At 45.7% G+C, this 13,451-nt stretch overlaps 1 protein-coding gene across 3 annotated transcripts in view; it reads right to left on the bottom strand.

Annotated features, from left to right (window-relative positions):
* TYK2 (tyrosine kinase 2) overlaps positions 1-8,430 on the bottom strand; it is a 48,260-nt gene extending 39,830 nt beyond the window's left edge. Inside the window, exons 1-2 of one of the 3 annotated variants that reach the window (XM_053370583.1) lie at positions 8,330-8,430; positions 364-568 (exon numbers count right to left, since the gene is read on the bottom strand). In XM_053370583.1, the coding sequence (XP_053226558.1) occupies positions 364-547 (184 nt within the window). In that variant the 5' untranslated portion in view covers positions 548-568; positions 8,330-8,430. Of the gene's footprint in view, positions 1-363; positions 569-7,795; positions 7,904-8,049; positions 8,299-8,329 lie in introns of those variants that run through there. The other 2 variants (XM_053370581.1, XM_053370580.1) reach the window with 2 other exon arrangements.
* Between the last annotated feature and the right edge of the window lie 5,021 nt (positions 8,431-13,451).

Raw genomic sequence — 13,451 nt, 5'->3', positions numbered from 1 at the left:
AGTGCCTATATATCATTACAGTAGTCTTGTCTGGATGTCACTGGATGTCACCAAGGCAAGGTCTGCCTTCTCTAGTTAGGACTGGTACACCAGCTACAACCCTAAGCTAGCAGAAGCCACCACTGCCACCACATATACCTCCACGTTGAGTCCAGGAGGGCTCTCAGACAGTAAACTTGCTCCTTCAGGGGGAGTACAACTCCATACAAATCCAATTGCAAGGCTCCACTGAAGCCCAAGCCTCTGGATGTCATATTCCAATGGTTTTCTATAGATATTGAACAACATGGGCAATAAGGCACTTCTCCAAGAAGGGCTACATGTTTCCCACATATCTCTAAACAAGCCCTATGGGCCACTTACCAATCTTCTGTGCAATATTGATGCAGATCTCTTCAGCACAAGGAGTCCCTTGCATATAAGTCTGGTACTGTTCCTCCTGCTCACCCTTCCAGTGAAGATATACCCTCAGCCCTCCAGAAGGTGAAAAACGACATCCCTCCATGTCTGATTCACTGTGCTTCACTGCACAATGGCACAGTGGCATTCTGCCAATTCTTCCAAGTCCCTAGGTGGGAGGAAACAGAGACCTCATTAAGGAAACCTAAAACGCTTTCAGGAAACGTAGTCTTCAGCAACGCATACTCTCAGGAACATAGAGAGTGTGTGTAATACAATGTAATATGTATAGTGAATGATTCACACCCCTACACCACTTCCCTTCTGATATTATCAGGAAGAGCTTCCAAATCCATGAAGTCTAAAACAGAGAAACGGGGTTAGAGTCAGTTTGTAGAGGAAAGGCAGCTCAAGCAAAAGGATAATGTGGAGTATCCACAGATTGTTTAATTTTTCCAGAATCCACATACACTAGTACCCAAACAACAATCCTTCCTAGCAGCTCTAAAGCACAGGTGACAGCAGGGCTGGCCCAGGGTGTTTTGCCACACCAGGCAAAACTGAAAATGATGCCCCTGCAGCTGGGAGGGGCAGCATTGCTGTAGCAGACCCCTGGATGGTTTAGTCCAGTCAAAGGCAACTATGGGGTGCAGCACTCATCTTGCTTTAGGCCAAGGGAACTGGCATTTGCCCACAGACAGCTTCCTGGGTCATGTGGCCAGCGTGACTAAATCACTTCTGGCACAATGGGACACCATGACAGAAGCCAGAGTGCATGGAAACACTGTTTACCTTCCCGCCACAGCGGTACCTATTTATCTACTTGCACCGGTGTGCTTTCGAACTGCTAGGGTGGCAGAAGCTGGGACAGAGCAACGGGAGCTCACCATTGCCACACAGATTCAAACCTCCGACTTTCAGATCGACAAGCCCTAGAGGCTCAGTGGTTTAGACCACAGTGCCCCCCATGTCTCATAAGGTGGTATAAGTGGTGGTACCACTTCAAGGGTGATAGTAAAGTTACCCACCAGCACATGAGAAAGCAGGCATATTATAAATCATCACATAAGGCAGAAATGGGTACAGGAGCCAAGTGTTATTCAGTTCATCTTCTCACTGCTCTAGCTGGTAGGGAGGGATGCATTATATAGGAGTCTCATCCAAGAACTACAATGGACCTCATGCACCATTCAGTTCAACCCACTGGGTTGAAACCATTCCTGAAAGAACTATTCTTTTCTTCACAAACAACTGACATGGTCAACATTAGGAAATATTTTCACATCTCTAAATCTAAGACTGTGTTGATTCCAAAGCACTAGTGATCCCAAATGAAAACTCACTTTCCTGCTTCATGTACAATGAAGTGTTCTTTCATACCAAAGTAGGTGCAGCAAGCATTAACTCAAACATCTGGTCAAACCAGAGGCCTCATTTCTTTCAATAGAGACCAGAGGATCATAATACCAGCCAGGTCTTCCTGGCAGTTATACTATGCAGCAGTAAAATTCCAGTCTAGGTATGCAATTTCTTGCTGGTTGTTTATGCAGAACAAGTAGGAAGAGCAGAATTCTGTCCCGCCACCCAACTGTTCCTCTCTACTCCTGGTATTTAAAATAAAATAAATAAAATAAAATCAGACCTACTATTTGGCTTCTGAAAAGAGGAAGTTGATTCACTTCAGCATCACAAATTATATGGAATACATATTTATATTCCTGTTGCTGAAATCTATGTGTATGTTGTTTAAGGAGTTCATCTCAAGTTCATGTAGGACACATACTTGATCAAAGGACATGCTGCTTTTCCCTCTCCTTGAGCATTCCTATTATAGTAATTAAAAATAAATATATCTCCACAAATTATACTGGTTCTGCAATCTAGGTTTCTTTATCTGAATTTGGTATGTTTTATCCTAACATTTTTTAACACACACACACGGGCTGGGGAGGACGACCCCAACTCAAAGTTAACTTGAGAAGTACATGTGTGCAGTGTCTGAAATTAGCCAGGTGCACTTTGCAACTGGGGCAGGTCCAATTGTGACCACATGGAGATCTGTGGATGCCAGGCTGATGACTGACATCTCAATCTGGCTGGCCCCCCAGCTTTCTTAAGCAGGTAAGCAGAAGAGCTTATTTATTGCATTTATATCCCACCTTTTTCTCCAACGAGTACATGGTTCACCCCACTACTCAGTTAATCCCTACAACAACCCTGTGAGGGAGGTTAAGAGGCTGTGACTGGCCCAAGGTCACCCAGTTTCATGACTGAGTGGGGATTTGAACCCTGATCTCACAGGTCCTAGCCCAATACTCTAACCACTACACCACAATGGCTTCCTAGAGTACCTCTACTATGCTATGAGCTAAATTAAATAGGTAAATAAATATGGGGGAGGCAAAATGCCACTTAGAGAAGGATGTGAAATATTTTCCTTGAAGCTTGAATTTGTTTTATTCTGGATTGCTTTATTTGATGTCTTAATGTGTTCTAAAGCACTTTGAATTTTTTTCCATTTAAAATATAAAGTAGTATAGAAATAAAATGTATAATAACAATAATAAATCTCACCCAGGGGGAAATGGCACCTAGACATTCTGTTGTGGTAACCATAACCTATGTTTAAGGTGCCATTTGACAATTACCTTATATTTCTGAGTTTCTAACACTGCATGTGTGGCCAGATTTTCTGAGGTAAATGGAAAGGAATGCCAAGCCAGAGGAAGGGTGCAGAACAATGCAGAATTGAATTTTTTAACTTCTATCTCTTGGAACCTATCTTTCAATTCCAAGAGTTTCACTTTAAAGGGAACTGGAAGCCAGGTTTCAGAGGCACACATGCACAAACATTCTATTAACAGCAAAAATAAGCAAATGGTTTTCCTTTAAAGCTAACAAGTTTATTTCCATGCAGCATCCTATGCTCCAAACCAAGTATTATGGGCAGTAAGAGTCAGCATTGCCTAGCAGATAAAAGTGCCTGAACCTGGACTTTGAAAAACTTCAGTTCAAATCTGACAATCTACCAACTCCCTGGGGTGTCTCAGGTACTAATCTTGCATCCCAGTGTCAATTTCTGAGCAAAGCTTGAGGAAAAGTGTTGCCTCCACCCTTTCCTCAAAGGAACAAAAAGCAAGCAATCGGCATGTATTTTGACAGCACTTCTGGTTCAGCATATTTTATCTTATTTATCCTTTTGTGTGGAAGTATGTGGTTACAGGGTGTTAGGACTGGAGCAAAGATCTGTCATGAAGTCCACTGGGTGGCATAGGCTGGTCAGTCTCTCAGTCTATCCCACCCCTCCGATTTTTGGGAGCTAGTGTACATTGCCTTGTGTCCATTGGAGATGGATATAAATCTAATGAATAATAATCATTAATATATGTTGTCTGCCATTTGCACAGTCTTATAATTGTGCAGCAACTTGTAGCTAAGCCTCCAATATTAAAGCCAACACACTCTATCCAGTACAATAGTACAGTGCTGAGAGATACACCATGTGCTCAATTCTACTCCAAGAGAAATACAGTATATGCATCTTCCATTTAACAAAGTATCACAGCTGCATTTGAAGTAAGGCCTGAACTTCAGAACTTCTTCACCACAATTAGAAGGAATGGGAAAGAGTTTGCTACAAAGCACTAAAGTTAACAGACCACATTCAGTATCTGCACATCTGCTGTACTAAATAATACAAGACTAATCACTTGGTAGAATAGTTAAACAAAAAAGGAGATTGAGATCCAGGCTGCCATCCTTGCTGACTCAGATCTGTGGCCCATGGGCAAATCAAGTTCTGTTTACTTTTGGGAGAAGGGAAGATGTATAAAACAAGAAGTGATTTCAGTCTGAACAAGAATGGACAGAACAAGCACGACAAAACAAACAGGAATCCATCCACAGCTACCTTATTGCTTAGTCTTAGAGAAACAAACACAACAATATGTGCAACAGTGTTCTCTTCATAACCCTGATTAGTTGAACTGTGCATCTATGAAAGGCATTTGAATAATAAGCAAGAGACTTTACACCCTAGACCCTTCTTTTTATTAGGCTCCCATTAAACTGTCAAACCTGCAATACACTAAGAAACTACCTTCTGTGTTTTCATTACAACACTTGTATTATTATATGATAAACCTATTGTATAAACCCAAGCAGTCAGGCAGTTGGCTAGCTCATACTTTGGCAATGAAAACAACTTCATTCAAGTTAAGAATTAAAGCTAAGATTCTGCCTGATGTGCTCTTCCATGCTAACCAAAGAATACAAAATTACACCACAGCAAATATTATAATCCCATGAGCAAAGCATTTGGCAAGGGAGAAGGCCAGGTGGAAAAACAAACACTTGCCAGGATACCAAAAGCTATAAACACCTCCACAAGTTATAGATCAGATCACACTATGCTGGCCAAGCCCCTTCATAAGCAATAAAAATTACAATCTTATAGGCCTGATATAGAAGACAAGTGAGTCCAGCCCACCATACCATCTCCTTTCCTTGGGTAATACCTGTCCCACAGTAATTTTTCTCAATTCATTTCACATCCCTTCAGTTTCTTCTCATATACATACAGCAATCCTAGAAAGACCCACAAGTGTTCCTCCAATCTGCACACATCATTTCTTCCAACGAAAACCACAATATGTCAGCTTGTAGAAACATCCTGTATTACCCCTTTCATAGCACAATTCAACCTATACTGGTTTGAACACGTTTATAAATCCTATGATCTTCCTAGAACTCCCCACCCCCCAGAAACAGTCCACTATCTCTCTGTACAAATCTCTATGCAGCCCAGTAATTGCCTTCTTTCCATAATGCTAACTAGCATTGAGTTAATGCTTTTATAATGTTCAAGTCTTCACATTATCTTGTAGCAATCCCAATAACCCTGTAAGGCAGGTCAGCACTACTATCTCTGTACTGCAGATGGGAAAATGAGGTTGTCTGAGAGATTTTCTTGCTATAGATCACTGAGTAAGTTCATGCTAGAAGATAGATTTGAATCAAGGGCTTCCTGATTCATTGGTTTATCAACACCAATGTAAGTAATCAGTGCTCTCATATTGGGCCCCAAATATGTGTTGAAATACACTGGAATTTCCACCACCGTGTGAAATGGCAATGCACAGGAGGGCTTTTTCTGTGGTGGTCCTCAGATTGTGGAATCGCTTCCCCTCCAAGGTGTCCCTCACTTCTGCAAAGGCTTTGGGGTGGAAGATGTTATATGCATGTAACCCACCCAGGGACTGCATGGCAAAGGGTGGGATATAAAGGTAAAGGTACCCCTGACCATTAGGTCCAGTCATGACTGACTCTGGGGTTGCAGCGCTCATCTCGCTTTATTGACCAAGGGAGCCAGCGTACAGCTTCCGGGTCATGTGGCCAGCATGACTGAGCCGCTTCTGGCGAACCAGAGCAGCGCATGGAAACGCCGTTTACCTTCCCGCCGGAGCGGTACCTATTTATCTACTTGCACTTGGACATGCTTTCGAACTGCTAGGTTGACAGGAGCAGGGACCGAGCAACGGGAGCTCACCCCGTCGCGGGGATTCGAACCGCCGACCTTCTGATCGGCAAGTCCTAGGCTCTGTGGTTTAACCCACAGCACCAATAAATAGTCAAAGGCAGGCTTCCTCTGGTTTCAAATCTCCCTCTCAACCAACCACCTACAGAGACTCGTTTGCAGACAATATAACTGCAGTTTACATTAGATGGTCCACTGGATCCAGAAGCTCCCAACCCCCACTCTCTCTCAGACTTTTACTTTGCCTCCAACTGCCAAGGTCAGCTTCTCTATCCTGCATCATCCCACAGTGCACAAACTAGCTAAGACCACGTTATAAGTTTCTTTATGAACTTGTTTAGGCAAAGAACACCAACAATTTATTTTAAAAAAAACCTTTCTGAATTTCATCTATTGCCCTCTGCCTGCAGCACTGTCAGGGGCAGATGTCAGGAGCAGGTCAGCAATAAATCACATGGCATCAGTGAAGTCAACTCGTTATTCAAGGAAACACAATTAGCTCGGGAGGCCAGGCTAGTGAGCACAGCAAGCTGTCCTGGTAGATCTTGCCCCTTATGAGGCAGCTGCAAGGACTGAAGGTCCCCACCTTCCCACAGTTGCCTAAGCCAGTGTTTCCCAACCTTGGGCCTCCAGCTGTTTTTGGACTACAACTCCCATCATCCCTAGCTAGCAAGACCAGTGGTCAGGGATGATGGGAATTGTAGTTCAAAAACAGCTGGAGGCCCAAGGTTGGGAAACACTGGCCTAAGCTGCCTCCTTCCCTGGGTCCTTCCAAAGCAATCTGAGACCAGCGGGGAGGGAAGCTGGTTGCATCAAGAGAGGAAACACCCCCTGGCTTCTTCAGTAGCCTGCATGATCTCTGCTTCTTGCCCCTTCCGCCTCTGCTTCGGCATCTGATTCTGGACTGCTCTCTGCCAGGGCTCTCCCCACTCAATAAACTTTGTTGCCTCTTCAGCTTCTGACACCTCCTCTTCTCAGTCTGCTCCCTCTTCTCCCTCCGACCACTCATTGTCATCCCACCTCCAGTCCCCTGGCTCTGAGCCTTCTTTGGGGGGGGGGTCCCCCAGCTGGTGCCACCCAAGGATCCACTTAGTGATCTGGTGTTGCATACTGGCTCAGAAGGTGAGTCAGGAAGTCCTCAGGACAGATCTCGTCTCTACCATGAGCACAGTGTGCAGTATTAACTTCATACTGCAAATGTGGATGCAGAAACGGGGGGGGGGGGTCCTGCATTGTCTAAGGCTATCTTGCACTGGTATTATTGGTATTACTAAGATTATGTAGACAGTAAGTGCTCTGAGGCACACATGACCTTCTGTGCAGTGCACCCTATGTACTATGTAATATGTACTATACACCAGTGATTCTTACAAGCCTTCATAAATAGTGAATCCACCACCACCTTTTCAAAGCTTTCTTCTTCTCATAGCCTCTCTCTGGCCTCCAGATGCCCCTCACCCTGAATCTAAACCTTTCGCTGCCTCCATCACAAGTACCTCCTCAGCACCCCCATAATAACTTTGCTGGATCAAACCTGCTTCATTTCTTGGTTCCCCAAAGCAGCCAGCTAGAAGCATGAAAATGCCACCATCACCAGCAGGTCTTGTTTCAAATCAGGAGTCTATCTCTAGCTTATGGTAAGCATGCAGATAAGCATGGTCAACAGGAACATTGAAAGATCTCTCTGTACTCATTGATTTGGCATTAATCTCCCACACACGCAATCTTCCCCAGTGCATACACCACAGCTCTCTTAAGTAAACAAAACATAATAAACTGTGTAAATGAATAGAAGAAATACAATTTCAACGCATATTAAAATCAGCTCCACTCAACACCACAAAAGCTAGAGGAACTAACTTCCACCACATTATTCCCACGACTCTTTTCGCAACAGCCATCCTTCCTCTCGCTGCAGGTGCCATCCTCGTGTTCATTTCCAAGGCTCCGCATTTTGCCAAAACATCTAGTTCGCACATTGCACTCGTCAGCTCTCTGGGTGGGAAGAGATCACGCCACTAGAGAGAAGCTCCGGCGGAAGCCAGGGGCCGCAGAAGCAGCCACACGACTTGAGGGGACTGGTCTACCGATCCTCCAAACACCGCGTATCTTACTTTTTCTTTTCTTTTCAAGCTGTCTCTAGGCGGAAAGCGGCTGCCGGCGCCAGCGCCTCTCGCGGTTGGCCTCCGCCTGCCCCAGCTCTCCCAAAGGTAGACTGCGCCTGGGCGTGGAGGTTCCACCGGCCGCCGGGCTTCGCACAAACACCGACGGGCTTGGGCTCAGAAGGCGTTCCTGAAGAGTCGCCTAGCTCCCGAGTTTGCCTTCCTTAACCGAGTCCTCTGCTCCCCCCCCCAGACCCCACCCCGGGAGCGCTTTCCTCCGCCTCACGCCTACCTCGCCACCTGGGGGAGGGGAGCCCCTCGACACCGACGCCCCCCCCTCCCGCCGCCGCTGCCTCAGGGAGCCAAAAAAGGCCCGCCCGCCGCTCGCGCCCGTCGGACAGAGACGCAGCTCCCAATAGGCTCCATGAGACGCCGCCTCCCATTGGCTCGCCCTCCGCCTCCAGGCGTGCCCTTTGCGTCGCCCCGCCCCCCTTCGCCGGGACCCCACCCACCGGCCTGCGCGCCTCTCTATTGGCGGCTCCAAGTGAAGGGATTTACTTGGGCTGGAGGCCTCGGGGGCGCATGCGCACTTCTTGTCACCCTGAGGTGCTCTGGCCAGGCGCTTCCCTGGTCAGGAGCCACTTAGTGTCGTTGCTGCGGAAGCGGAGGGAGACAGGCTGCCTTCATGCAGCAAGGGCGTAGGGTGGCCATATTTCAGAAAGTAAAAACCAAAAACCAGGACACCCCGAAAGTTGTTGAGCAGTTTTTTTGAGGAAGACCTCGAACTTGTTGAGCTTTTCTTTTGTTTTAGGAAACCATCGAAATTGAGCTTTTAAAAAAGTTATTAAATTTGTATACAGAACTTTGCCTCAGGATGAGAACAGAAATTGTGCGGCAGCAACAGGAGGCCCCATTAGCTAAAGTGGTGCTTCAGGTTAAGAACAGTTTCAGGTTAAGAACGGACTTCCAGAACGAATTAAGTACTTAACCTGAGGTACCACTGTATTGCAGTTAAGATCTGAGAGCAGTGAAATATGGCGGGGGCAAGAACAGACTTGGGAATTTCTTTGCTTAAAGCTCATACTCTTTAGCTAGGTAAAGGTAAAGGTACCCCTGCCCGTACGGGCCAGTCTTGACAGACTCTAGGGTTGTGCACCCATCTCACTCAAGAGGCCGGGGGCCAGTGCTGTCCGGAGACACTTTCCGGGTCACGTGGCCAGCGTGACATCGCTGCTCTGGCGAGCCAGAGCCGCACACGGAACACCGTTTACCTTCCCGCTAGTAAGCGGTCCCTATTTATCTACTTGCACCTGGGGGTGCTTTCGAACTGCTAGGTTGGCAGGCGCTGGGACCGAACAACGGGAGCGCACCCCGCTGCGAGGATTCGAACCGCCGACCTTTCGATCGGCAAGCCCTAGGCGCTGAGGCTTTTACCCACAGCGCCACCCACGTCCCTACTCTTTAGCTACATGAGCTCAAATACTGCGCTGTGGTCTAAACCGCTGAGTATCTTGGGCTTGCTGATCGGAAGGTCAGTGGTTCGAATCCAGGGTAGGCTCTTGTTGCTCTGTCCCAGCTTCTGCCAACCTACCAGCTTGAAAGCACAACACTGCAAGTAGATAAATAAGTACCACTGTAGTGGGAAGATAAACGGCATTTCCATGCGCTCTGGCACTCTTCACGGTGTCCCATTGCACTAGAAGCGGTTTAGTCATGCTGGCCACATGACCCGGAAAGCTGTCTGCAAACTAACACCAGCTCCCTCGGCCTGAAGCGAGATGAGTGCCACACCCGTTGCCTTTGACTGGACTTAACCGTCCAGGGGTCATTTACTGTCAAATGTGTGTTTAGTTAGCTGCTCTTGCTCCCACTTCTCTTAAGTTTCTAGCCTAGCTAAAGCCTTGTGAGGAATGTTCTGATCTCTAGCCTGTTATTCTTCCCTCATCTCACAAACAGCTTGCAAATAATTCCAGGGAGCTTTTGTAATAATTACCTAAGTCTCTGCATTCTTCTCCCATTTGTCTGATGGCCTTGCAGCTTCTGTGCTACACAATGTATGTGGGTGGGGAAGGAGCATAGAAATGACGATGGAGAGCATTTGCATGAGTATCTTTGTTAAAACACTGGGAGCATAATCAAGCACTTAGTGGAGATGACTGCAAGTCAAAAAGATGCAAAATATAACAAAGCTCAAAAAAGGGTTATCGGTCTACACAGCTAAATTATCTTGCTAAGTCGTGAGGCAGTCACGCTGAAAGATGGACATGACTCCAAGAGAAGCCATCAACCATACAGACAAATTGCAAGGTGTTTTGAAGATCAAGCAAACAACCAGAATCATTGTACACAGAAAGGTGGGCTGATTCTCACTACTATTCTGCCCTGCCTTGGAAAAGAACACACATAGCAAGTCAAATGCTATTGGGCTAAAACAGGGATTCTCAAACTAATATTGTGAGTTTCTCTCAAAAAACAAATACCTTCTCTCCCTGGCACTGCCATCCCTGGCAAAAAAGGACCAGAAACTAGGAGATAGGCAAGGGCAAGGGCTTAGATTAAAGAAAGAACAGGGGCAGATGAGGATCCGAGTTATGAAACTTCCTGCATTCTCACACATACACAAGACTTAAGGGTTTCTCAGTGGAGCATTAACTTTGCCTTCATTAGGACAGCATAGGAAAAACTCTTAGTGAGGATAGCAAGTCTGAAACAAGAACAGACTCCCTCAGAAGGTGGTGGACTCTCCATCATTGGAGACTTTTAAGCAGAGGCTGGATGGCCATCTGTCCTGGATGTTTTAGTCGAGATTCCTGCAATGCAGGAGCTAGATGACCTGCAAGGTACATTCCAACCCTACAATTCTTTGATTCTAAGCATCTGCGAGGGAGCTGGCTCTCTCTGGTAGCTTGTTGGGCAAGGAGAATGGCAGTGTTTTGCGTGTCCCCTCTATAAGACATTACAAGTTTACTTTATTAAATGGAGATATTGAATCATTAATATTCAGTGCATTATTGGTGTTTTTTAAATATGGCCAGGCACAAATACCTGAGAGCAGTCTATGTATAGACCTTGTAGTTTGGGGGGGGGGAGAATACTTTATCATTTTATTCCCAGCTGCATCAATATCACTATCACATTTTTGTCAGAAACAAAAATGTCACTTCCTGGGCTCCTAGCACCTGCAAAATGAAATTATGCAAAGCCACATAATTCAGTCTTCCTGGGCATAGGGCTGCCTTTTATTTATTTAGCACAGAGTAGAACATTCAGTCCTAGTTATGCCCAGCCCATGCACAATGGCTTTCGTGGAGCAGCAGATGGGAAGGATTAGCTTTCGCCTGCAGTGTCTTTCAACTTCCGTTCCCTTTGTTCAATCTAAATTTCTGGCTGCCAAAAATTTATAGTTAGACATGGCATTATTATTATTATTATTAAAATTTTTATACCACCCTTCATCCAAGGATCTCAGGGCAGTTCACAAGACAACATGGCAAGTATTCTGACTATATACAAATGCACTACCTTACAGACACTACACTCCCATTCACCAAGAGTGTCAAGTTCTATTTAATGCGGAAACCAATATCCTTTCCCCGTCACATTTGCTCCCATGTTTTGGGATCTGTAGGTCAATCTCACCAGCACCAGCTCCCACCGTCAAGATCCCTATGTTCCCTGCTTATTAGTTTTATCTTCCTCCTGCTTCCAGTCAGCAGCTTCATGCTTGTGCACAGGATGTATGAACAGGAATTTAAGAAGTCTGCTACTTGTAGATGTTAAGCGCATATGATGCATAGGTCCTGGAATTTCCTGTACAAACCACCTCTCTCTTTCCCAGGCCTAGGGAAGCTGCTTGTTCTCTCCTAACATTGCTTCTGGTTGGCTCCAGGTCATCTCCCAGGATCTGGAGAACATGTTTGCTAAACATCCTGAATCATGACTGGCCTTGGTTTTCTGCCCTCGTGTTCATGAGGGTATTCGCTCCCTGCCCATGCTTGGACCGTACTCTTTAAGAACATGCCTGCAAAGGTAGGGGAGGAGCAATTAAGAGTATGATCCAAGTTTGATTTATACTCCATCTCCCCACAAAATGCCCAAGACAACTTAAAATATTCCTGTTTCAAAACGGCTACTTAATGCCCTGTAGCTAAAACTGCAGCATCTATAGTGGCCTACAGCACTTGTCCTACTCTCCATGGCAGTGAGAGATTATTTTGCCCTGCAAATTTTGTGAAATGCTAAACAGTTATTTGCAACTTCTTAAAGCAAGAATATAATTTATTCCAATGAATGATGTTGACTTAGGTGTAGGCAGGCAAGCAGAACTCAACCTTTACCAAGAACCAGACAGAATATTTTATTTTTTAGCTCAAGCCCCTGGAACCAATACCTGAAAGAGAACTAAAAGCAAAGCAAAAACACTAATCATCAGTTCAGAATAAAGGCTCAGGTAAAATACTGATGTGATCCCCTCTAGGCTATCATTATGATGCAAGAATACATAAAACCAACATCTGCCATAAAGGTTCATTTTCTGCAAAGAATGGAGGAGGTCCTTGCATGAGTTGTCCCTCCCACTAGACAGGACATACATAAATTAAGCCTTTTTGCCCTCACATGGGAGGGTGAACGCTCCAGTTCTTTCCCGCTTAGCTCCCAGTGCAGGTCAGGTGACAACAGTTTTCTGTCACCCTATAGACCTGAGGAGAGGCTGGCATAAGGCTAATTACTTGGCTTGGAAATGGAAGTTCGACACCCGGCTACATAGAAGTAAAGGCTTTCTTAGAGGGTACCCAGTCCTCTTTATTCTGCTGATTCCTCAGATGTTGAAGCCATAGGAACAATGTCCCCCCACAGCAGCGGGCCACCTCAGCTGGGACCCGGATTCTGAGGAAACAATTGAATTGTTCTGGGAAGTTGCAGAGGCTATGGGTCCATCACCTTTGGAAATTTACAGTCAGATCTCTTTTGGAGAGAGGCTCTTGGTCTAACGCTACAGTTTACTGTGGGAGACTGAAGAGAAATGTCTGTGCATTATAATGCACTGCAATCTCTATGTACTGTAAAGTCCTTCCCTATGGTGTAATACTCAGAGTCTTTCTTGCTCTTACACATTGAATTGCAGAATTGGAAGGGATGCTTATGGTCATCCAGCCCAGCCCCCTTGCCCTGCAGGAATATGCAGTAAGGGAACTGCCCCCTGGACACTCCTGCAGAGCTGGAAGCATTCTTTCTACAGCTTTGGCCTTTAAAAAGACAGGCTATCTATACAGGCTTGGTGGGGACGTCGACAAGGCACCACACAGTACAAAGTGAAACAGGCTCCGAGGGTCCGGCAGGTAATTCTAACAGACTTCAAAGTAGACACAATAGTTCTGGTATCTTGCCCAAGCATCAAAAATCATGTGTCAGTG

The sequence above is a fragment of the Podarcis raffonei genome, chromosome 17 (genome assembly GCF_027172205.1).
Source record: "Podarcis raffonei isolate rPodRaf1 chromosome 17, rPodRaf1.pri, whole genome shotgun sequence".
NCBI classification, from domain to species: Eukaryota; Metazoa; Chordata; class Lepidosauria; order Squamata; family Lacertidae; genus Podarcis; species Podarcis raffonei.
Note: the sequence above shows the minus strand (reverse complement) of the source record. Positions and strands in the feature narration are given on the sequence as shown.